The 21,892-nt window shown below is 38.3% G+C and overlaps 1 protein-coding gene across 2 annotated transcripts; it reads right to left on the bottom strand.

The window, feature by feature from the left end:
• Window positions 1–4,212: 4,212 nt before the first annotated feature.
• On the bottom strand, window positions 4,213–20,517 carry LOC123322119 (inositol 1,4,5-trisphosphate receptor). Of its 2 annotated transcripts, XM_044909961.1 has the most exons (28): window positions 20,237–20,517; window positions 20,005–20,162; window positions 19,881–19,951; window positions 19,709–19,824; window positions 16,405–17,507; window positions 16,180–16,345; window positions 15,194–16,104; window positions 14,895–15,045; window positions 14,688–14,835; window positions 13,443–13,606; window positions 13,055–13,387; window positions 12,440–12,994; window positions 12,167–12,367; window positions 11,325–11,834; window positions 10,745–10,861; window positions 10,188–10,308; window positions 9,987–10,129; window positions 9,748–9,935; window positions 9,580–9,691; window positions 9,243–9,360; window positions 8,733–8,965; window positions 7,403–8,672; window positions 7,151–7,273; window positions 6,757–7,094; window positions 6,527–6,704; window positions 6,207–6,406; window positions 5,986–6,151; window positions 4,213–5,415 (listed from the first exon to the last, which is right to left on the bottom strand). In XM_044909961.1, exons 2-28 carry the CDS (start codon window positions 20,103–20,105, stop codon window positions 5,006–5,008), a joined length of 8,247 nt encoding a protein of 2,748 aa, XP_044765896.1. In that variant the 5' UTR covers window positions 20,106–20,162; window positions 20,237–20,517; the 3' UTR covers window positions 4,213–5,005. The 2 variants fall into 2 exon arrangements, with proteins under 2 accessions (XP_044765896.1, XP_044765897.1); XM_044909962.1 differs by lacking the exon at window positions 10,745–10,861 and having other exon boundaries at window positions 20,237–20,516.
• Between the last annotated feature and the right edge of the window lie 1,375 nt (window positions 20,518–21,892).

The following is a 21,892-nucleotide window of genomic DNA, read 5'->3' as shown; positions in this document are numbered from 1 at the left end:
GTAAGGAAAAAAATTTCGATCAGAATTGAAAATTGAAGTTCTAGATATAGTAGAGTTAAATATATTTTCTGAATATTTTGAGGTCGCTGATTCCGATTCTGAACTCGTTTTCCAGAAATGAGAATTATTTTTGATGCTATGGCTCTTTCAATTCGAGACCATCTAAAGGAACTAAATTCTGACTCTTGCGGAGGTTTAAGATTACGTTTCGAGAAAAAAGTTGCAGAATCGGAATCAGCATGACATCGTTGATCTATGAACCCAATTTGAAAAAGATACGACACAAAAAAAATTTTCTTGCAAATTTTATCCTGATGTATAGTAAGGAAAAAAATTTCGATCAGAATTGAAAATTGAAGTTCTAGATATAGTAGAGTTAAATATATTTTCTGAATATTTTGAGGTCGCTGATTCCGATTCTGAACTCGTTTTCCAGAAATGAGAATTATTTTTGATGCTATGGCTCTTTCAATTCGAGACCATCTAAAGGAACTAAATTCTGACTCTTGCGGAGGTTTAAGATTACGTTTCGAGAAAAAAGTTGCAGAATCGGAATCAGCATGACATCGTTGATCTATGAACCCAATTTGAAAAAGATACGACACAAAAAAAATTTTCTTGCAAATTTTATCCTGATGTATAGTAAGGAAAAAAATTTCGATCAGAATTGAAAATTGAAGTTCTAGATATAGTAGAGTTAAATATATTTTCTGAATATTTTGAGGTCGCTGATTCCGATTCTGAACTCGTTTTCCAGAAATGAGAATTATTTTTGATGCTATGGCTCTTTCAATTCGAGACCATCTAAAGGAACTAAATTCTGACTCTTGCGGAGGTTTAAGATTACGTTTCGAGAAAAAAGTTGCAGAATCGGAATCAGCATGACATCGTTGATCTATGAACCCAATTTGAAAAAGATACGACACAAAAAAAATTTTCTTGCAAATTTTATCCTGACGTATAAAAAATTTCGATCAGAATTGAACATTGAAGTTCTAGATATAGTAGAGTTAAATATATTTTCTGAATATTTTGAGGTCGCTGATTCCGATTCTGAACTCGTTTTCCAGAAATGAGAATTATTTTTGATGCTATGGCTCTTTCAATTCGAGACCATCTAAAGGAACTAAATTCTGACTCTTGCGGAGGTTTAAGATAACGTTTCGAGAAAAAAGTTGCAGAATCGGAATCAGCATGACATCGTTGATCTATAAACCCAATTTGAAAAAGATACGACACAAAAAAAATTTTCTTGCAAATTTTATCCTGATGTATAGTAAGGAAAAAAATTTCGATCAGAATTGAAAATTGAAGTTCTAGATATAGTAGAGTTAAATATATTTTCTGAATATTTTGAGGTCGCTGATTCCGATTCTGAACTCGTTTTCCAGAAATGAGAATTATTTTTGATGCTATGGCTCTTTCAATTCGAGACCATCTAAAGGAACTAAATTCTGACTCTTGCGGAGGTTTAAGATTACGTTTCGAGAAAAAAGTTGCAGAATCGGAATCAGCATGACATCGTTGATCTATGAACCCAATTTGAAAAAGATACGACACAAAAAAAATTTTCTTGCAAATTTTATCCTGATGTATAGTAAGGAAAAAAAGTTCGATCAGAATTGAAAATTGAAGTTCTAGATATAGTAGAGTTAAATATATTTTCTGAATATTTTGAGGTCGCTGATTCCGATTCTGAACTCGTTTTCCAGAAATGAGAATTATTTTTGATGCTATGGCTCTTTCAATTCGAGACCATCTAAAGGAACTAAATTCTGACTCTTGCGGAGGTTTAAGATTACGTTTCGAGAAAAAAGTTGCAGAATCGGAATCAGCATGACATCGTTGATCTATGAACCCAATTTGAAAAAGATACGACACAAAAAAAATTTTCTTGCAAATTTTATCCTGATGTATAGTAAGGAAAAAAATTTCGATCAGAATTGAACATTGAAGTTCTAGATATAGTAGAGTTAAATATATTTTCTGAATATTTTGAGGTCGCTGATTCCGATTCTGAACTCGTTTTCCAGAAATGAGAATTATTTTTGATGCTATGGCTCTTTCAATTCGAGACCATCTAAAGGAACTAAATTCTGACTCTTGCGGAGGTTTAAGATTACGTTTCGAGAAAAAAGTTGCAGAATCGGAATCAGCATGACATCGTTGATCTATGAACCCAATTTGAAAAAGATACGACACAAAAAAAATTTTCTTGCAAATTTTATCCTGATGTATAGTAAGGAAAAAAAGTTCGATCAGAATTGAAAATTGAAGTTCTAGATATAGTAGAGTTAAATATATTTTCTGAATATTTTGAGGTCGCTGATTCCGATTCTGAACTCGTTTTCCAGAAATGAGAATTATTTTTGATGCTATGGCTCTTTCAATTCGAGACCATCTGAAATAAAAGGAAGGTTATTGAGATGATTTGCCAAAGTGAATTCATCTAATTGAAAATCTCTCTTATTTTGTGCTCTTTATTATTGCTGGCTCTAATAGTATATATTTTTGTAATTTCACTACTCTGATGTTTCTTGGAAGATCAATAAAGATTGAAAGCTTTATGGATTATTAATTCTAAGTCCTGATGCCCCTTTAGACGTGTATGTACATCAATTCTGGCCCTGTCTAGGGCCAGTGCAGCACAACACCCTCGATTTTGGCGGAATAGTGCCCCCCCTGCACTGTAATTGTAATAATTTTGAGGCTGAGCACTGCACTTCACAGCGGATTAGTACTGCACTGCACCGCTAGGGGGCGTTGCGGTCGCTCGAAAATTTTTCGAATTTAGTTCCGAAAACACCCGCCAGGGGGCGCTATTTTTAAAGTGCCAAAATCACGACTTTCGCTGCACTACTCTTGCGATTTCAGGGGGCACTGTAATTGCAAAAATTTTGAGCCCGAGCACTGCAGTTCCCAGAGATACTTTTAGTACTGCACTACACCGCCAGGGGGCGCTGCGGTCGCTCGAAAAATTTTCGAATTTAGTTCCGAAAACACCCGCCAGAGGGCGCTATTTTTAAAGTGCCAAAATCACGACTTTCGCTGCACTACTCTTGCGATTTCAGGGGGCACTGTAATTGCAAAAATTTTGAGCCCGAGCACTGCAGTTCCCAGAGATACTTTTAGTACTGCACTACACCGCCAGGGGGCGCTGCGGTCGCTCGGAAAATTTTTGAATTTGGTTCCGAAAACACCCGCCAGGGGGCGCTGCAGTCGCTCGAAAAATTTTTGAATTTAGTTCCGAAAACACCCGCTAGGGGGCTACAGCCACTTTGAAATTTTTGTAGCCCCCTGGCGGGTGTTTTCGGAACTAAATTCAAAAATTTTTCGAGCGACTGCAGCGCCCCCTGGCGGTGTAGTGCAGTACTAAAAGTATCTCTGGGAACTGCAGTGCTCGGGCTCGAAATTTTTGCAATTACAGTGCCCCCTGAAATCGCAAGAGTAGTGCAGCGAAAGTCGTGATTTTGGCACTTTAAAAATAGCGCCCTCTGGCGGGTGTTTTCGGAACTAAATTCGAAAATTTTTCGGGCGACCGCAGCGCCCCCTGGCGGTGTAGTGCAGTACTAAAAGTATCTCTGGGAACTGCAGTGCTCGGGCTCAAAATTTTTGCAATTACAGTGCCCCCTGAAATCGCAAGAGTAGTGCAGCGAAAGTCGTAATTTTGGCACTTTAAAAATAGCGCCCCCTGGCGGGTGTTTTCGGAACTAAATTCGAAAATTTTTCGAGCGACCGCAGCGCCCCCTAGCGGTGTAGTGCAGTACTAAACGTATCGCTGGGAACTGCAGTGCTCGGGCTCGAAATTTTTGCAATTACAGTGCCCCCTGAAATCGCAAGAGTAGTGCAGCGAAAGTCGTGATTTTGGCACTTTAAAAATAGCGCCCCCTGGCGGGTGTTTTCGGAACTAAATTCGAAAATTTTTCGAGCGACCGCAGCGCCCCCTAGCGGTGTAGTGCAGTACTGAACGTATCGCTGGGAACTGCAGTGCTCGGGCTCGAAATTTTTGCAATTACAGTGCCCCCTGAAATTGCAAGAGTAGTGCAGCAGTACCCCTGATTTTGGAGACTTTAAAAATAGCACCCTATGGCGGCGAGTTTGGGAACTAAATTTGAAAAAATTTCTCGCGACATATTGCCGGAAACAGTGTAAATCATTTTGCCAATATATGCAATTTGCGTACAATCTCGGAAAAGGAGTCAAAAAATTCAGTCCAATAAAAAAATCTTTATTCTGCTCTGTATTGATTACAGTGAAGACAACAGCATAAAACATGTTCGCCCTTTATAAATATTGACAAAACTGTGCATTTTTTCAAATCATCATATAAGCAACATATGAAATATCTTTAACAAAGTTTAGAGTCAAAATCAACAGTTTCACTAGGCAGATAGTCTTTCACACTAACAGTGCACTTACATGAAGAATTCTCCAATTTGGTACATAAATCGACACTGGTGATATATATAATTATTACTTTGTTATCATCCATTGCTATTCAAAAAGAAAATATTGGGAATATTGGATACTATTTTGTCCTATTTTTTAATTTGTAACAACGCCAACGTTTCGAAACAGTTCATTTCTTTCTCAAGGCTAGCTATGACACAATATTGTATGCTCATCAAAAACATTGACATTTCAAGGAATCAAAAAATTAACACAGCAGGTACGCAACCTAAACATCCATTTTTTTTTCATTCCCTGAAATGTCTCAATGTTTTCGATAAGCGTACAATATTGTTTGTTGTAGCTCTTTGAAAAAGAAACGAACTGTTCCGAAACTTCGGCGTTGCCACAAATAAATCTATAGAATAAAATAGTATCCAATATTCCCAAAATTTTCCTTAAATATATATATATATAATAATAATAGTATAATATGTACTTTTGCCAGAATTCTTCACTTACATGAGAATCCCTTTAAGTGTACTATTAGTCACACCACCTAGACTGTTAATGTAAAAGATGAAGAATTCGAAATTTTTTCTACTTTTTCCATATCCTATTGCAAATTTGAAAGATTCAACTGGGCAACAGAGGCAGAGTTTAATAGCTCCCACCGCTGTTTTTGTTTACGTTGTTCCGCCATCTGATCCTTCAGATCCATAAGCTGCTGAGACAAATTTGTCACCAGTAATTGTGTGGTTTCGAGTTGAGCTGTCAAACTTCGAAGTTCAATTTGTTCACCATCCCCTTCGACGGCAGCAAGCGACATGGCCCGTAACCTTGGGAACCAATCGAGATTCGATGCTTTCACCATGGCATAAACGTAGCTTTCAGGACCCGTGAATTCAGTCGGATCCTTCACTTTGATTAGCACTATGAAGTACAAATAGTGCCACATATTATGCTCACATTTAATGTGCTCCTCGAAGCTTACGGTCTTGTTATCGAACGCAGATCTATTCAAACCTGCAATGTAAAGCGATAATGAAACAGTTGAAAATATTTACCTTCGTATTCAAATCAAATTTTAAGCATTGTTTCGCATTCTGAAGTTTGGATAATTTTTGTGGGTGTATAGCACGTTTTTTCGTGTATCACTTCCATAAGCAAATTGGTGATTTTGTTTTAAGAGTTCGAGAGTGCTAAAAGCACTATCAACAACGCAGTGAATTTTTTCGACAATCGAGAATTTATTTACATATTAGTAATTAATTGATGAGGATTAATCAGAATTATTGATATATTGTGGTCGGTAATAAATCATAAATAATGCGATCGAAGAATATTCACAATATTAATTCAGCTCCTATAGCCAAGCAGCGGTGCTCTTTTTCAACGGTCAACTTACAATTTAGAAAAATATTATACGGAGCCTGGTTCAAAAACTTATTTCCCCTAGACAGCCATGAATTCCCTGTTCAGATACAATGAACTCTTCAATAAACAGCAATTTGGAGAGTTTTCCAAAATGAACTATCGGTTTTTGTGATAATTCTTCATTCGCAGAAAATCTACGATGAAAACAGTTATACTCACCACAAATGAAGCACGTATTTTTCAGAATAAGTTCTTTTTGTTGCTTTTCAGATCTCAAATCGGCAAAAGTGTCGATAATAACACCAAAAATCAGATTAAGTACAATGATTATCACCACGAAGAAGAAGAGCAAGTCGTATACTACACGAGCAACGAAAAGTGGTTCCTGAAATAAAGAGAAATCGTCATATTTGGTTCGTTCATACGAATGAATTTGTTACCTCACTGCTTGGTGCTCTCAATATGTCTCCTATACCCCCTCCATTCCGAAGGCCCTGATTCAGAGTAGTAACAATACACATTATCAACGAATCACAGGCACGTTCTCTCTTTTCCTCTCCATCATCGATCTGCTTACAGTGTCCACCATCTTCGATGTAATGATGTCCAGTTTGTCGGGATATTGTTTCACAATCTTCTTCTGTGAATGATATAACTCATGTCTCAAATCGTCTTATGAAAACCGTCCAAAAAAATCGCCGTAACTTGACAATTTTTGTGGACGCTGGTTATAAGCAATCAAAGATAGCATACATATTACCTGTTTTTACATTAACACTAACAATGAAATCTTCCTTGAAGAACATGTAACCAATCAGTGAAAACATGTAAACCAATATCATCGCCAATACTGCTGTTAATATAATGGAACGGCCGTTTCTTGTTACAGATCTTATAACGTTCAATAGTGTCTCTTCTCTATAAACTACATCGAACAACTGAAAAATTATCGATTTTGAAATCAGAAAAATACAGGGTAATCAGACTTACCAAAACAGAGTAGAAAAACGGATGCATAACAAGGCCCAGCATACAGAATACAAGATAGGCTAGGTGATAAACAAGTTCCGCATCAGTGAGTATCTGCTGATAAGTTTTTGTTAAGGTTCCATGGTTTCCCATGATACTGACTAGATGAATACATTTGAGTAATATGGTGACCGAGCCCAAGAGCCATAAAGTGGGCTCTGGGCCTAAAGAAAAGATCAGTCTCAAAATAGTTGATGCTACCAATGTCCTGATTCCCATTTCTCTCGGTAGCGTTAAAACAATAGTTGCTGACGCTAGCATGGCAAGCCAAATTAATATGGATATACTGGAGCTGATATCTAAAACAAAATGTTGGTAATTTCATCGTCCAAACTTACTGTTTATGTATACTCACTGGGCAGAGTGTATTCGAACGGATAAAAGAATGCAACTATCAGATTAATCAATACGGCGCAGTTGAATAGTATGTTACTCCATAAAGACATATAGCTGCTGACCCAAAATAGCACAGGTTGCGCTGCAAGTTCAAGGTTAAAATTAAAAACTGCACTGCGAGCCATTTCAAAAAGGACTGATGATCCTAACGACTGTGTTAGTACTGATCATCAAGCCTTAGTGCAACGGCTCCAAACGATCAAATACCAACCTCTCAATTTCTTCTGCCACTTCATCTCGTTGAACATTGCATCCGTTCTGTCGAAGAAGTCTGCCACCTTCGAACCCTGATCGTCCCTCTCGGCCGTATTCAATACCCTTATCTTCGTATCAGTCGTAATGTACTCGCAAATTTCGGGTATGGGAAAGACGATCTGCTCCAGCGTACGATCGTGTCTTACAATTTCGATTTGAGCAGTGTGGGTAGCGTAGTACATGAGCGCCTTCTGCGTTTTGAGATCTAGCGCGAAATCCGTGGGCTTAAGTAACGCCGCCAGTTCCTTGTTATGTTGAGCGAGCTGATGGCAGAGGATGTAGATGTTATGACCGACTTCTTTCGGGGACACCGCATCGTCCGCGCCGCTATCGTCCAGATCGTCCTCCTCGTTCGAGGATTCCTGATGGAAAGCACGACAAGCCACGTCAACCAGTTGTTTGGGATTCATGTTGTACAGGATCCTCTCGGCGTTCTCACTATCGCCCCGACTTTCCATGATGGCCAGTAAGAGTTTCGACGCGTTATTCTTCAGTTCTAAAACCAGATCCATCCTGGTCTTCCCCAGAGGATTGATGTCGTTCAATATAAGAGCGGTGATTATGTCTAATCCGTTGGATTCGTGCGTGGCTATACAGTTTTGATTCTCGTGACAGGGTCCTTGGCAATATTCGGTTAACGTTTCCAACGTTTGATTGATGAGACCAACGTTATTCTCGTTTATGTACAGTCCGAGAAGGCCCAGTCCTCCTGTTGTCGAGCCGCAAATGCAATCGAGGAACATCAACGTTTCAGACACCAGATTGTAGTTGGTTTTGTTATTCTGGTTACGAAGTAAATTCTGCAAGGCGGGATTGTGATTCTCGCAAAGAAGCTGTAGGAACCTCAGTATAGGCTGCATTATCAATATCTTATTAGAGAGCATATTTTGTTCTTCCCTTTCCCTATTCTTCTCCAGCTTCTCCGCGAGCAGTTCCTCGAAAGCTGACGCGGATCCCTGAGCTACCACAGCCTCGTCTCCGGTTCCGATGCTGTTACGAATTTGAGCGTAAGCTTGCGAAGTCGTTTCGGCCGCTCTGTGCAATTCCTCCGTCAATTCATCGGTTATCTGGATTCCGTTCATTTTGCCGTTTGGTTTTTTCGACACTTTATCCAAATCTTTCACATCTTGTTTATCCTCGTGCGCCTTGGCAGCTATATCCGACGTGTTCACAGTTACCGTCGATTTAATTTCTTGTTGGGCGTCCTTCATCTTATCATAAAAAACCTGAAACGTTAACGATTACGCGCGAAAAATGTCGGAAGGTAATCTAACAAAACAACGTACCTTGAAGAAAGATAAACTTAAGTCGCCAGCTACCAATTTGTTGAACATACTCCTCTGAATGATTGGATTACCGCCTTCGAGAAGGGCTATTCCAAGCTCAACTACTTCTCCGAAAATCATTGGTGAACTGACGGAGTTTATGACCAGCTCGACGACCAGATCTGACGCACCCTCCCTGTCTAAATGAGTTTGAACTTCGTGCAACGTCCGCCCTGCTCTACTCAACACTTTCGCTGTAGAAATTAAGGTAGCATTAGAACAGAGTGAATAAGTAGGTAGATCTACATTTTAGTACGATCTAATTTACAGGTAGATCTACATTTTATCTAGTTCTGACCTATATTCAGACTTATCTCGAAGAAGTTCTACCTGAAATTAGACCTATCTCAAACAAAGATCTACACAAAACTACTTTTGAGATACATCTGCAAAACGGCAGATATACCTAAAGAGTAAAGGTAGTGCTTTTGTGGGTGTTCATTGGTAAATAGGAATATTTATGGGTTTTACCTCCGGGGCCGTGCATCACAGCTGTAATTTGGTAATTTCCCAACGCAACTGTATCGTGTTTCTGTACGAAAGCTTTTCCGAAGTACCGAGCGAGTAGACTGTTTCGCAGGACATCTCCCTAAAAAAACAACAGTAAGTTTTTTCTCAATTATTCAACAGCCAATTACCAATACCATCTCTCTCTCCTTTTCCATATTTTCGTTCTAAGCAGCAATGCGATAAAAGAATGATTTGAAATTTTTTCGAGTGGAAATAAACTTGTACGTAACCGATGATATATATAATATTTATCCGTTTCGAAGAATGTTCAGTATTCAACTTCAACAGTTCTACCTACCTTTTCACCGTACTCAGGATCGATTGCCATCATTTCTCTTAATGTTTTCAATACTTTAACGCAAAGTTTCTCCTCTTTCTCTTCCAGAAGTTGTTCGGTATGTTTGATGAGTCTGCAAAGAGAATTCAGCAGGGGCGCGTGCAATTCGAAGAAGTAGTTCAAAATTACCTTCTTATGAAGCCACCACTTTCGCACTTCTTTCTGGAATCGGAACCAAATGGGAAAAGAAGTTCTGGTCTATAAAGAACGTCCACCAATAGGGACAACTCTGACTGTACCAATGGCTTCAGTTGGTCTTCCAAAAGTGATACTATGTCTTGGAGACCTTCGATGATACTCCTGTCAAGCTTCATCAACTACAAGAAAAAAAATTTTCATTTCGTAGTGAAAAAAATCACCCGACTTACCTGTGATTGAGAACGCTCAATCTTGGGAGTTTTTGAAGCTTGCAACCACTTGCTCGTCTGCCTTGTTAATAATGTTGCCTTATTGAACATGGCAGCTACTTGGCTTTCCAAATCCAAAGGTATAGCAATGCCTCTGTTTTTGGCTGAAATATACGTTCTTATTCCCGAGAAAACGTTGATTGAAATCTAACCTATACTAACCGACATCTGATAAAGTCCTTATGCAATTTTCCACATTGAAACGTTGGGCTGGCGATAACCATGAACATTGCGACACCCTGAATGCCGATTGTAATAGTTGCACGAAAATTGGCTGTCTTGTCTAAAATGCATTTAAAAAATAACGATATGTTCCAGACGAAGTTCCGTTAAATATGAAAAAGTTAGATACGTTGTTATCCCAATAAAGCAATATAAGTCTGTTCTTCACAACTACCTTTAACCCATGATTAAGCTAAAGCCCAACTACAGTTTTGCAAGGATCGAAAGTAAGAAAATATCTCTCTAAGGCAGGAAATTTAGTGGAAAATTATCATGCTGTATAAGTTTCTCAAAAAAGCCAATGAATCAATTCAAAGAATTCGATTTCACATAAAGCTGATGATTAATATTCTTTCAGTAAACAAATAGATACAGGATTTGAGAAGCTTATTTCTGTGAGGAGTTTAATTTAACTCCACGGTTCCCGAGTTTAATTTGAATTAGTCCTGTAATGATTCTCACTAACTTTCACTAAAATAAATGTGTTTAGTACTTACATTAGCTGTTACTGGAGGGCAATGTTTTAGAGGTTCTATAACTGTAAATGGATCAAAATCTTCCAGGTTTTCTATGGGCAAGTCACTCCAATAAATCTTTGCCTCATGCAGGTGTTTCTATGTTCCCAACATTATTAGTGGTGATTATCATACTGATAGTTTGTCGGTGTAAAAATATTATTCACGAAAGCGTCATATTGAGTATGTTAAAACACTAATTATGGCGCCCAACGTGAGGAAGAGAATTTGTCAATTTTATATGCTCAGAATACTTTGAAATCTCACTTTCATTTATAGTAAGACTACTAAAAACTGCTGCCAAATTAATCATCGCTTAAAAATGAACTTACTTTTCCATGATTTTAACATTCTCTCAAGGGGTATCACGTTTGACGCCAATCTGATTAAAGAAGTCAGTTAGTTGTAGCACAAAAATGCCAAACTGAAGAGTAGAGAATGAAATCCTAAAATTTCATATCGAATGAAAACTGAAAAACTATCAATATAAAGAGAGATTAGGGCAATACATTCAAAGCCGACAAGCACAACCATCCACCTTGAAGGTACTCAAAAAAATTACCTGGACAGTCGTTGACTGATCGGAGAATGGAGAACTGAAGAAAGTAGAAATGATATTCATCACACAGTTGGTCACGTAATTCTCTAAAGCTTTATCTGGATGCTTTCTGTCAGTGGGACCTGTTGCGATATCGGCCATATCGACCAAGAAAGATTTCTCGAACAGCGTCCACATATGGCTCGACGTATAAATTTCTTTCATTTCAACTTCTGTATCGATATAGCAGTGATTCAAAAATCCAACGTATGCTTCCTTAACTTCCGGTATACAGTCCGGATGGACCACTATTGATACTATATCGTCCAATGGCAGCAAACTATGGCACTTGATTTCGGTATAAACATTCTTTCCCATCGTACAGCAAGCGAGCAATTTCACCAGTTCCACATGGTATCTCAGAGGGCTTCCCTCGTCCATACAGTGCCTCTCGGATCGCATCATCTCGATAAAATGACTGAATGACGCCTTGTCGTTATAGAAAACGAGTACATCTTCGCCAGCGTTCACCATCTGCAAGAAAATCGAATGACGAGTCTAAGTAAGAACCACAAATTTATTCACTTCAATATACTTCCACAACCAAGTCGTGAACTTCAAAGTTTAACGAAAAAAAGGTTTCGTTATGTTGAAGAGTTCTCAAGGTATGGTCGTATTTTGAAACGTATTCTAGCATCGTGATAGTGAAGATTCAAACTTTAATTCAGCTGAAGCAGTGACAAAGATTCTAAAAGATAAATTAATTTATCAATCAGTCATTCCTACCAGTGTAAACGTGAAATTTAGAGGCAGTTATCATCGAGAGCTTGTTTATTCTCAGAAATCGAATAACCAGAATCACCTACCTCTTGCATCACCATGTCCTGACATTTTCTTATGAACTGATTCTCAGCCTTGACTACAGTCTGAAGAAATTTCAAATATTGCACGTGTCTTTCATGAGTTTCGATGCAGTGAACAAAGTGTTGGATAACTTTCTCGTTCACTTCATTGCATAACGTGGAGTTGTCTTGAAATATTGCACATACTGTCTGAGCTTCCCTTATCTGAAAAAAAAAAAATGTTTCATAGTAATTTTATATGAATAATTTTGTGTTCGATCTGAAAGAAAAACTCACACCGGGATTCAGGAACAGATCCAAATGTTTGTACAGCAGAACCTGATTCTGCTGGTTGCCCAGGCAGAAATTCTGCAGGAACTCGTGGGCCAGCCTCATCAGTTCGTTCATGCGGACGTCCTCTTTCTCATCGTACGGTATCTGCAGGAGATCCAGCACGACAGTATGCACACCAACGTTGCGTAACAACCTCTGCTCGTGCTTCCTGGGCTTGATCAAGCCGCTCGCCGACACATGAATGCACAGCTTATTCATACGTATCAGTATCTGCTGAATCTTCTTATACTCGTCTGCCTGTTCTTGTTGCAACGGCGGTCCAACGTCCAAGTTGATCGCTGATCCCTTCTTCTCCAATATGGAACGACTTGATGACGACTTAACAATTGTCTCTTCGTCATCATCCTTGTTCTTCTTCATGGTTGACTGATGATCGTCTATACTCTTCGATTTGTACACCCAAAGCTCGGATTTTTCGACAGATTGTCGGAGCACATCCAGATCGGATTTGATCTGCTTATATGACTCGACATCGCTATCAGATACCAATAGTTGGACCTGAAACCATTTCAAATTGACGAAAGGTCGAGATAAGCTTGAAAGACAATCAGCATTTACCTGTCTGAAAGCCTGTAACACCTCTTGCCTCTGACTAAAATGCCTGAAAAGAAGATGCAGCGCTCCAGATACCAAGGACGGATAATCGTGCATGACCAAGTGCAGAAGTACCCTTAAAAAGGTCCTACCTCCGTGGCCATCAAGATCTAAAACTTCACATTCTTCGCTACTGCCAAATATTCCTTCAGCCTGGCTACCAATAGCTTCGAGATCTATATTCTTGTGCATATTTATCGTATCTCCCATATTATTTTTTCCGCTCTCGTCGAATTCTTGCTTGAATATGCTAAGTAAACAGCTGATCCTATAATCCAAGCGAACATCCAATATAAACTGTAAATATGAAACCTTTCAACCTGCCCAAAATGGGAATACCTTTTGGACTCACTTCAAGAATTTCTATTATTTTCAACTTTGTATCCATAACTAAGGGATACTCCTTATGAGAGGTCTTGTTCTGAACTGAATTTGTATTTACAACCGATCGACCAACTGTAAGAGAAGTCATCACAGCACCCATGGCTCCCATCGTGCGTAACACTCCTCCTTCAGCTACTCTCATAAATAATTATATTAAAACGTGATCGGACAAGATGGCAGAAAAAAGAAGCAATGTAACCAAATATGCTCGATAACGATTTCTCATTGAATTTCAATCCAAGACGAAATAGCAGTCTTCAGTTTCGAGAAACCGGTCGTTCAATGAAAAATCGAGGAAACTGATTCGGAGAAAAACAAAATTAAACCATGCTGATCCATGCAAACAATCTTCAAATTACAATCTACTCACAGAAATTATTTTAACCAAGTCAGCTAGATGAAATAGTTCATTGAAATAATCGAATCTAAACCTGCATAAGTCTACTCTAAAGTAAAACTACAAACCTCTATTCTTATCTAATAAGTTGTGATTTTGTTCGATCTTCTACCATGAATTGTTTGCCTTTATTGATTCATGGTTTGAACGAACAAAATCCAATATTGATCGCAAAGGAAAGTTAAATCGTACTCTCGGTGATACTGCGATTCAGAAATATACTGTGCTTCTACCCAAATCAACAGTTTCTTTATGCAATGGGGATTTTTTCCACAGAAACGATCAAAATTCATTTACAATTATGGGTCTCAAATTCACGAATTGGCGACTGCGCACACAGAAACCGAGTTCTCTTCTTTCGCTTAGTAGTTAAATGCGCCTGCGCCTATTAGGTATTCTGAACTATGAACTGACCTCTTCATGGAGTACTTCGAATATCTTTTACGAAAAAGGTTCTGAGGATATTTCACATGAAATGATTCATATTCGTCTAATGGATAGTTTCCCGTTAACATAAGAACTCTGGATCTGGGTAGCTTTTGATCAGGTTGATGTTGCTTCAAGGGATTCGAAAAGGAGACACGAGAGTTGAAAACATCAAAGCATACATAATAATATTAAAAACCACCAAGAAGGCTGAAAGATTTTGTTGTTAACACTAGATTGAAAGTCAATTCGAACTAGAATGCATAACACCTCTCATAAAAATTTCCATCAATATACCTCTAGTCCCGGCAATTTTGTAGTCAGCGGCTAATTAAACATATTAGAGACATGAAATAAATAGTTTCTGTTATTTTTGTTATCAAGACTTACATTCAATGTCGCCTCTTGGTAACCTTCCATCGTTGTAATCATTTTCTGACACACAATCCAAAATACTGAGCAAAGTTTTCGTTAATCTAAGCAAGTCAGAAAAACTATAGAAACCAAAATAGATTAATTCTCTAGCCAGTTTTACTACCTGAAATCTTCGACTGTAGCAAACGAAGTGTAATCAAGTTTTACCTGTTAATCACATACCTCAAACGTCAACTTATTTTGCTCTTGATCAGAAAAAGACCACATTTTCGCAACAACGTTGCATAGGTAATCTTCAACGAATGATATTGTTCCATCGAACCTCGATCTTACCGCTTCCTTGTTCGGGTCCGGCGTTTTATTTGTATCATAACTGGAAAAGTGATGTTATTCTGATACAGTTTTTCATGTTCTTAAGCTGTAGGAAATCATGAGTAAAAATCTTCGTAATAAGGGAATTTCGAACTATCACGAAGATTTTCAAACGCTCGATAGATGGATTACAATTTGAAATAACTCACTCGTTTATAGACATCTTGGCCGGTATTTCCGACCATAACCTCGCATATTTGACAGGCGTGACAGGTTCCTGCGGATCTCTATCAACGTGCAGATGCAGCATAAGCCGGCAGAACGACGCCCTTAGATCGAAACTCACAGTCTGATCGGCCATACACCTCAAAATCAGATCGATGTCCAGATGTGGAGAAAGATTGTTCAAAGCCAAATATTGCCTGTTAAGGCACATGTTCGAGAACAGATCCAGCTGGTGCCTGTAATAGTCCAAAATGGCCTGTTGGTCCTTATTATTTTTCGCGTTTTTGCACATTTCCACGAGAGGCATCGATTTCTGCCTATTGTTCCACAACAGGACGACTTGGCATTCCTCGACTACGGTTACAGGATCTTGTGAATCATCGTCTTTGGTTTCTTCGAGTTCGCTCTCTAACAAATCCTCAACTTCCACCTGCGTCTTCATTATTCGTGTTTCGATCAATATATCCGAATTCTTTTGACTGAGAACACTCTTACAAATCAGTTCTTGAGTCACCGGTATCGCTTTCTTGTTCGATATGCACAAATCGGATAGGTAATCCAAAAACCGGGATTCCCAAGTGCTCATATTTTTCCTGACCAAACCGACGAACGTTTCTATTTCAGCAGGAGTTATATGTTTCTCCAGCAGTTTACGATTGTTGTGCAACAGGGCCGTTATGGTGTCTTCGGCTAATATATCGTAACCGATCTGCTTCTGCATGAAGCCAAAGTGTTTCGCTATGTACTCCTGGTTCTTCCTGTAATCCTGCTGACTCAGACGGAGGATCCTGTAGCACAACCTGAATATATGCTTGTACGGGGCGTGGCGTGGATCGTTGAGTTCCTCGATTTTCAAAAAAGGTCCATCTCCATTCGGGTTGTCGAGAAAAGGCCCCTGAAAGGGAATTTATTCGTAAATCGAATAAGGGTAACTCAAATTTCTCTAACGTTAACGATAACTTTCATTTACCTGCAGAATCTTGAAGAGCTGTTTCAGAATGGCCTGTTCTCTCAGCAGTTTCTGCCGATCCCTGTTAGGATTGGTGACGATCAACTCCAAAGCTTCAGTTTTATTTTGTTCGTTTTCCAATTCTGCCACGAAATAAACGATATCTTGCAGTAGATTATTCAACGATCTAAAAAAATCATACAAGTTGAACGTCTCGTGGGAAAACGGCAAATTCCAAACTCATACCTTCTTTCGTTTATCGAAATTGTTCCAGCTTCCAATTTGACAGACAGTGATGACAATAACTTGCATGCGTCGTTTGCAAAATCCAGATCTCGAACTTCGACAGGAGACACGGATATCAAAGCGAAGGCTTCCTTATCCTCTTTCATAGTGGCACAACCAACTTTAGACATCACAGGCTTGTCTTCCTCTTTGTCAATGGGCAAGGAAGTCGAATGGACCCAGGTGTTCGTGTACAAATGGTGCAACCGAACGTAGCTCGATTGGGGTACCAGGGAATCGCCCCTGGTCAGACTCGTAGGGTCCAATTCGAAGAGGGACGCGATCTCCGTCGAATTGGCCACCGGTACCAGATGATAGGCGGGCACATCGGCCGCCTCCACGCGAAATTTCGTCCTCATCTGATAAGTAATCTGCTCGTTGTTGACGTCGGCAGCGAGGTACTGCCCGGTGGCCAGATGTTTGAACCTGAACAGGGAATCCCAGTGGCCAGCGCCGCCCCTGCAAGGATCGTGCTGCACTACCTCTATCTCCCACAGAGCTTTGCTGCTCGTGGCCGAAGTGGCGCTGGCCCTACTGGTGGTCCTCAGGAAGACGTGGTGCTGCTTCTTGTACTCGTCCATCGTCAGAAATTTCTCCTGTTCCGCGTGGAATAGACGAACGACGTCGCCACCTTTCAGTATGTCGTCCGAATTCTCCTTGTGCTCCATGAAGAGGGTGACTTTCCAGGAGGTGTTGCCGTTGACCACGTTCACCTCCTTGCAGCCGGGATTGTCGGGTAGCTCGTGGTTGGCGGACACGTGGAGGACCTGCTGACCGGTGTTTGCCGGGTTCAGTATGACCTTGTCGCCGAGCACTATGTTGTCGCCGGTCGATCTTAACTTGTAGAAGGGGAGGATGTAGAACCAGGAACCCTCGTTGCCGTTACCGTCGAGATAGACCCTCATGGCGTTCCTTTCCAATTGGGCGGGTAGACGTTTGTTGACGGTGAGATACTTGTTGGATTTGAGATGTAACAACTGAACAACGCTACCGTACGGTACGTTGTTCCCCATAAGCTTTTTGTTCTCGCTCTCATTCTGCTTCTTTTCTATTTCGGCGGCATGCTGAAAAAAAATCGAGCTAAAGTTTTCTCTAATTCGACAAACACTGGTCATTCTCATGAGCCCCAATTCTTCACTTCCGTTTCTTCACGATGAATAATCGAGAAAGTTTTTTTTTCATGGAAAATTTCAAAAATTTAATTGATGTGGTCGATTCTTGGCAAAAATACACAACTAAAATGACATGCGATGAGTTTTTTCATCACTACACGTTCTGAAGGTGATATTATCTTCCACGAGCGTGGAAAACACGGCATATTTCACAAAAAAGGTGATAAAGCTCGTAAGTACAAATATAAAAACTCATTGCAAGTTAAAATAATAACCTGTGAATAGTCGGAGCTCAAACCGCTAAGCCAGGTAAAAAAGTGTTATACATTGTCACGTCCTTGTAGAAATACATACTAATTTGAGGAGTCTAGGATTCAAGTTCGACACTCTGTAGCTTCAATATTTCCTCACTTAGTGAGTATGCCAAATATAAATCCCCTGTGAAAACATCGAAGTAGAACTCGATAATTCGAAAGAACCTTCTACTGATCCCTATAATTATTTATTAATTAAAAGTTCGATACCCTGTATCCTAAAACTATGACGTAGAATTATCGGTCCTATTTTGTGTCTATGCCGAATATCAATTTCCTGCGAGAATATTCAAATACTGCAACCGGTAATTCGAATCAACCTCCAATAATAAGGTATCTGAATAACTGTGGTTGCTTCAAGACCCGTAAATAATGAATTTATCTGGTTTAATCGATAGCAGGAAACTATTGTCGTAAATATCTAAATATAATAAATGATTCAGTATAGGAATTCTTCTTAGGCTACTTCATTGGCGAGTCGAATTGTTTTTGTTTAGGTTATTTATTAATAGAACGAAAGGATCCATTCGGTTCTGAGTGATGTGTATATTTCTGATAACTAATAAACGCTGAATAGGTTTTATCGAACAGATCGGCACAGATAATAATACCTAATTTCCTTCAGGAATCAGTGTTCGGTTCCGATTAAATAAATATTCTAATCGTATCAGTTTGGATATTTGGTAACATATGTAGATGATGGTAAATGGCAGTCTAATGAAATAAGAAAAAATACGAGGTGAATTCAGGAAATGAAAAATTTTATGCACAAAGATCGATTTGTCATGATATAAACAAAGTGTCAATACGACGGCCAAAATGGTCCGAATTTGAATATTACGCTCTTATTGAAGCAACTTTCATAACGTGAATAAAAACGTAGAAAAAATATGTTTATTTTAAAATAAAGGGTTGTATGATTTCAGTTTTACTTTTCTAGCTTCATCCCCTAACGTCCAAAGTTACTTCCTGAAATTATTGAAAATGGAGTGTGTGTGGAGTAACGCGTCATTTGAAGATATAATTAGCCTCCAGCATTTTAAATAATTACCGAAAATCGAACCGTTCGCTCATCTATTTTTCGATCGGAGATCACATAACGACCGTCTTCCTAAGAACTAAGATATTGATTCCTTTTTTAGGTCTTAGTTCTTAGGAACGCTACATAAACCCACCATTATGAAACTGAAAATCTGGAGCATCTCGGACTACGATCAATTATCAGTAGACACTAAATCTGAAATTGTCCTACTTCCTACTTTCACTTGGAAATTTGGAAACATTAGAAATTGACCCTTCAATATTTAGCATCCCCCGTACATGGAATGCCATTAGATGGCGTTACTGCAAAATATTCAAGGCAAACAATAATTGCAACCGACTGATGAAAATATATCTTTGATTCAATTGGCGTCAACAGTACCAGCTATATTCATGCAAAAATCGTTCTTTTGATTTAAATTCAGTCAAAAACAAGGAACCCAGAATAATGCAAAATCCAAAATTTCACATCAGAAGAATTTTAACGTTATCAGCAGAATCTGAACAAAAGAAAATATTTGTGAATGGAAGTATTGAAATTGAATGATGATAAGTTTGTACTTAGGAAATAATTGAAGTGGAATAGGTTTGCAAAAATAGATAAGCAACTATAAAACCACAGCATTCCATGCACTGATAATGGAACAAAAGGAAAATTATTTAACATTCAGTGCAATTTCAATAGTTTCTTTCCAGTCAGTGGAATAATACAAATATTATCCTTGTCAGATTTGTTATATATGCCTTGGCATATCATATCCACTTGGAACACCTCTATATGATGAATTATTAACTCACATGAAGTCTTTTGAGCAGATTTGTATCCGTGTTGGATGTCATACTTTGTTTGGCAGCTTTCCAGAATTGTTTTTGAGCAGAATATCGGTTCATGGGACATATTTTGAAGAGACAGTCTGAAAAAACGAATACATAATATATGGATCTCAAATATTAAAAATTAAATGATTACCTCTGAACTTCTTCGGGGGATTGAGCAAATCTCCAGCTTCAGGACATACAACACAACGATCATCAACTAAACTGAAATATTATTGGAGTTTACATATGATCACTTGGCTCATAAATTCTCTTACCCCAAAGTACTCAAAAATCCACTTGCTGCACTTGACCCTTCTGCATATAGGGAAACAATGTCCCCTACATGCAGAAGACTAGATAATCCTATTTCCACCATTATTAAGAAATTATAGATGAATTGTTAATGGCAAAATTCCAACCATGGTAGAGATTCCTGCAAAACATCAAAATGAGATAATTGTATTTAATTTCAAATTGTGTTTTTTCTCTTGGGCACCTGTCACTCACCTATTCAAATAAAATGGATAGTAATAGTGTTGACAAAAAAAAATAGGGCCTCCCAAAATAATTCAATGAATTTCTCTTCTGAATAACTCAGCAGGAGCAGGAATTAAATAAATTTTCATAACAAAACAAAGGATACAGGTTAAGTGTCCTGCAGAACTTACAAAGTTTTAAATAGTTTTATCCTGCTAAACTTAACAACGATCTAGTCGTAACATATCAACAACCGAACTGCAGATATCAGCAGTGAAAACTAGTGAATCCTGCGGAACTGACAGTAGATAATTTGACCTTTAAGATATGCTTCATTTTCCCTGTAGTTTTGTAGCACTGTAGACATTTATTTGAACGCATGCTTTCTCGCGTGTGAAATATACCTTATTTCGGAATAGTGCGCCAATTTCGAAATTTATGAGGAAAACTATTTTTTACTACATAAAAACCAATATCAATCTAATGGAAGCTAGTTTCAAGGTATTGTTCAAAACTTTGCTTACATTTTCAGGCAGTTTGATAAGCATACAAGATTTCCTTTAATAATAATACCTTAATTGAATCATAACTTAAATTTTACATCGTTTTAGGATCGAATAGAGATGTTTTTAATTCGAGAATGACCATCTGTCACAAGACCTTTATGGAAAAAATGGAAAAATTTTTGAATCTGAAAATCTATGCACATATCCATATCGACCTTTCCACCAAAGCTAAATCCTTCGAGTTGATTTCAAGATAAATATTGTTCTCAAAAGCCTCGATTGGCTCTTGAGCATTCACTTAACTTTTCGAACAAACTGAAATTATTGGAAAAAAGGCGATGAGTTCAAACGACGAGTATTTCCCGATATTAAGGCAATCAACTATAGAACATTAGTGCATTGTTGGAAGGACATAATCACATTCGTTCAATTTAAACTACAAAAAGGCCGACGGTGTGTTATGATATCATCCAGTATTGAAGAGATGAATCATTAATACATTTTTAGAAATTATGTAATAGATGATCAAACCTCGTGTTATATTAACTGCAAAAGACGGCTTTTATTATGAAAAATATATTCGAAATATTTACCAGCGTCATCAGTGAAATTCTTACTTTGTTTTTCACAAAAAATTTCCACATATTTTTTGAAGCTCATCTATAGTTAAGATTACCTACTCTTTTATGAAGAAAATGCACATTAACATCACAGTATTTTTGATTTTATTAACTGATACTGTGTGATCTCGCTGTGTAAACCTCCTATATAAGAATTTCATAGGAATTCTCCTAGAATTCTGTTGGATCTCCCACGAGCTCTCAAGTTTTTGAAACTCCTCATTTGCGATAAAGTGTTTGTAAATATATTTCAATGACATTAAACCATCGCCCACCATATGGCAACCAAACAAACACACAAAACCATTACCTAATCCTCTCTTACCCTTATACGGCCATCGTCCATGATTTGGACGAAACCACGTGTTAGCAAAATTGCATCGTTCGACCATCACTTGTTCTTTTCGTATTCTTTTACCGTCTTCTGTCCACATGCATATTCTTACCATGTCGTATTTCTTCATTCTCTTACGAATAATCTAGTATCAAATAACTCCTTCTAGACGCAGCATTTCTAATGTCACTGAGTATAGCAAGAATGAGAAATTAATAAATGAAAT

The sequence above is a fragment of the Coccinella septempunctata genome, chromosome X (assembly GCF_907165205.1).
Source record: "Coccinella septempunctata chromosome X, icCocSept1.1, whole genome shotgun sequence".
NCBI classification, from domain to species: domain Eukaryota; kingdom Metazoa; phylum Arthropoda; class Insecta; order Coleoptera; family Coccinellidae; genus Coccinella; species Coccinella septempunctata.
The sequence above is the reverse complement of the archived record's forward strand: the minus strand, read 5'-3'. Positions and strand labels throughout refer to the sequence as shown.

What these genes read in the sequence shown, in the direction of transcription:
- LOC123322119 (XM_044909961.1), bottom strand. Translation starts at nt 20,105, where the DNA reads ATGGTGGAAATAGGATTATCTAGTCTTCTGCATGTAGGGGACATTGTT. An exon ending in TCCCCCGAAGAAGTTCAGAG is followed by an intron (nt 19,825 to 19,880) that starts GTAATCATTTAA and finishes TCGTTTTTTCAG; the next exon opens with ACTGTCTCTTCAAAATATGT. An exon ending in ATCTGCTCAAAAGACTTCAT is followed by an intron (nt 17,508 to 19,708) that starts GTGAGTTAATAA and finishes ATTTTTTTTCAG; the next exon opens with CATGCCGCCGAAATAGAAAA.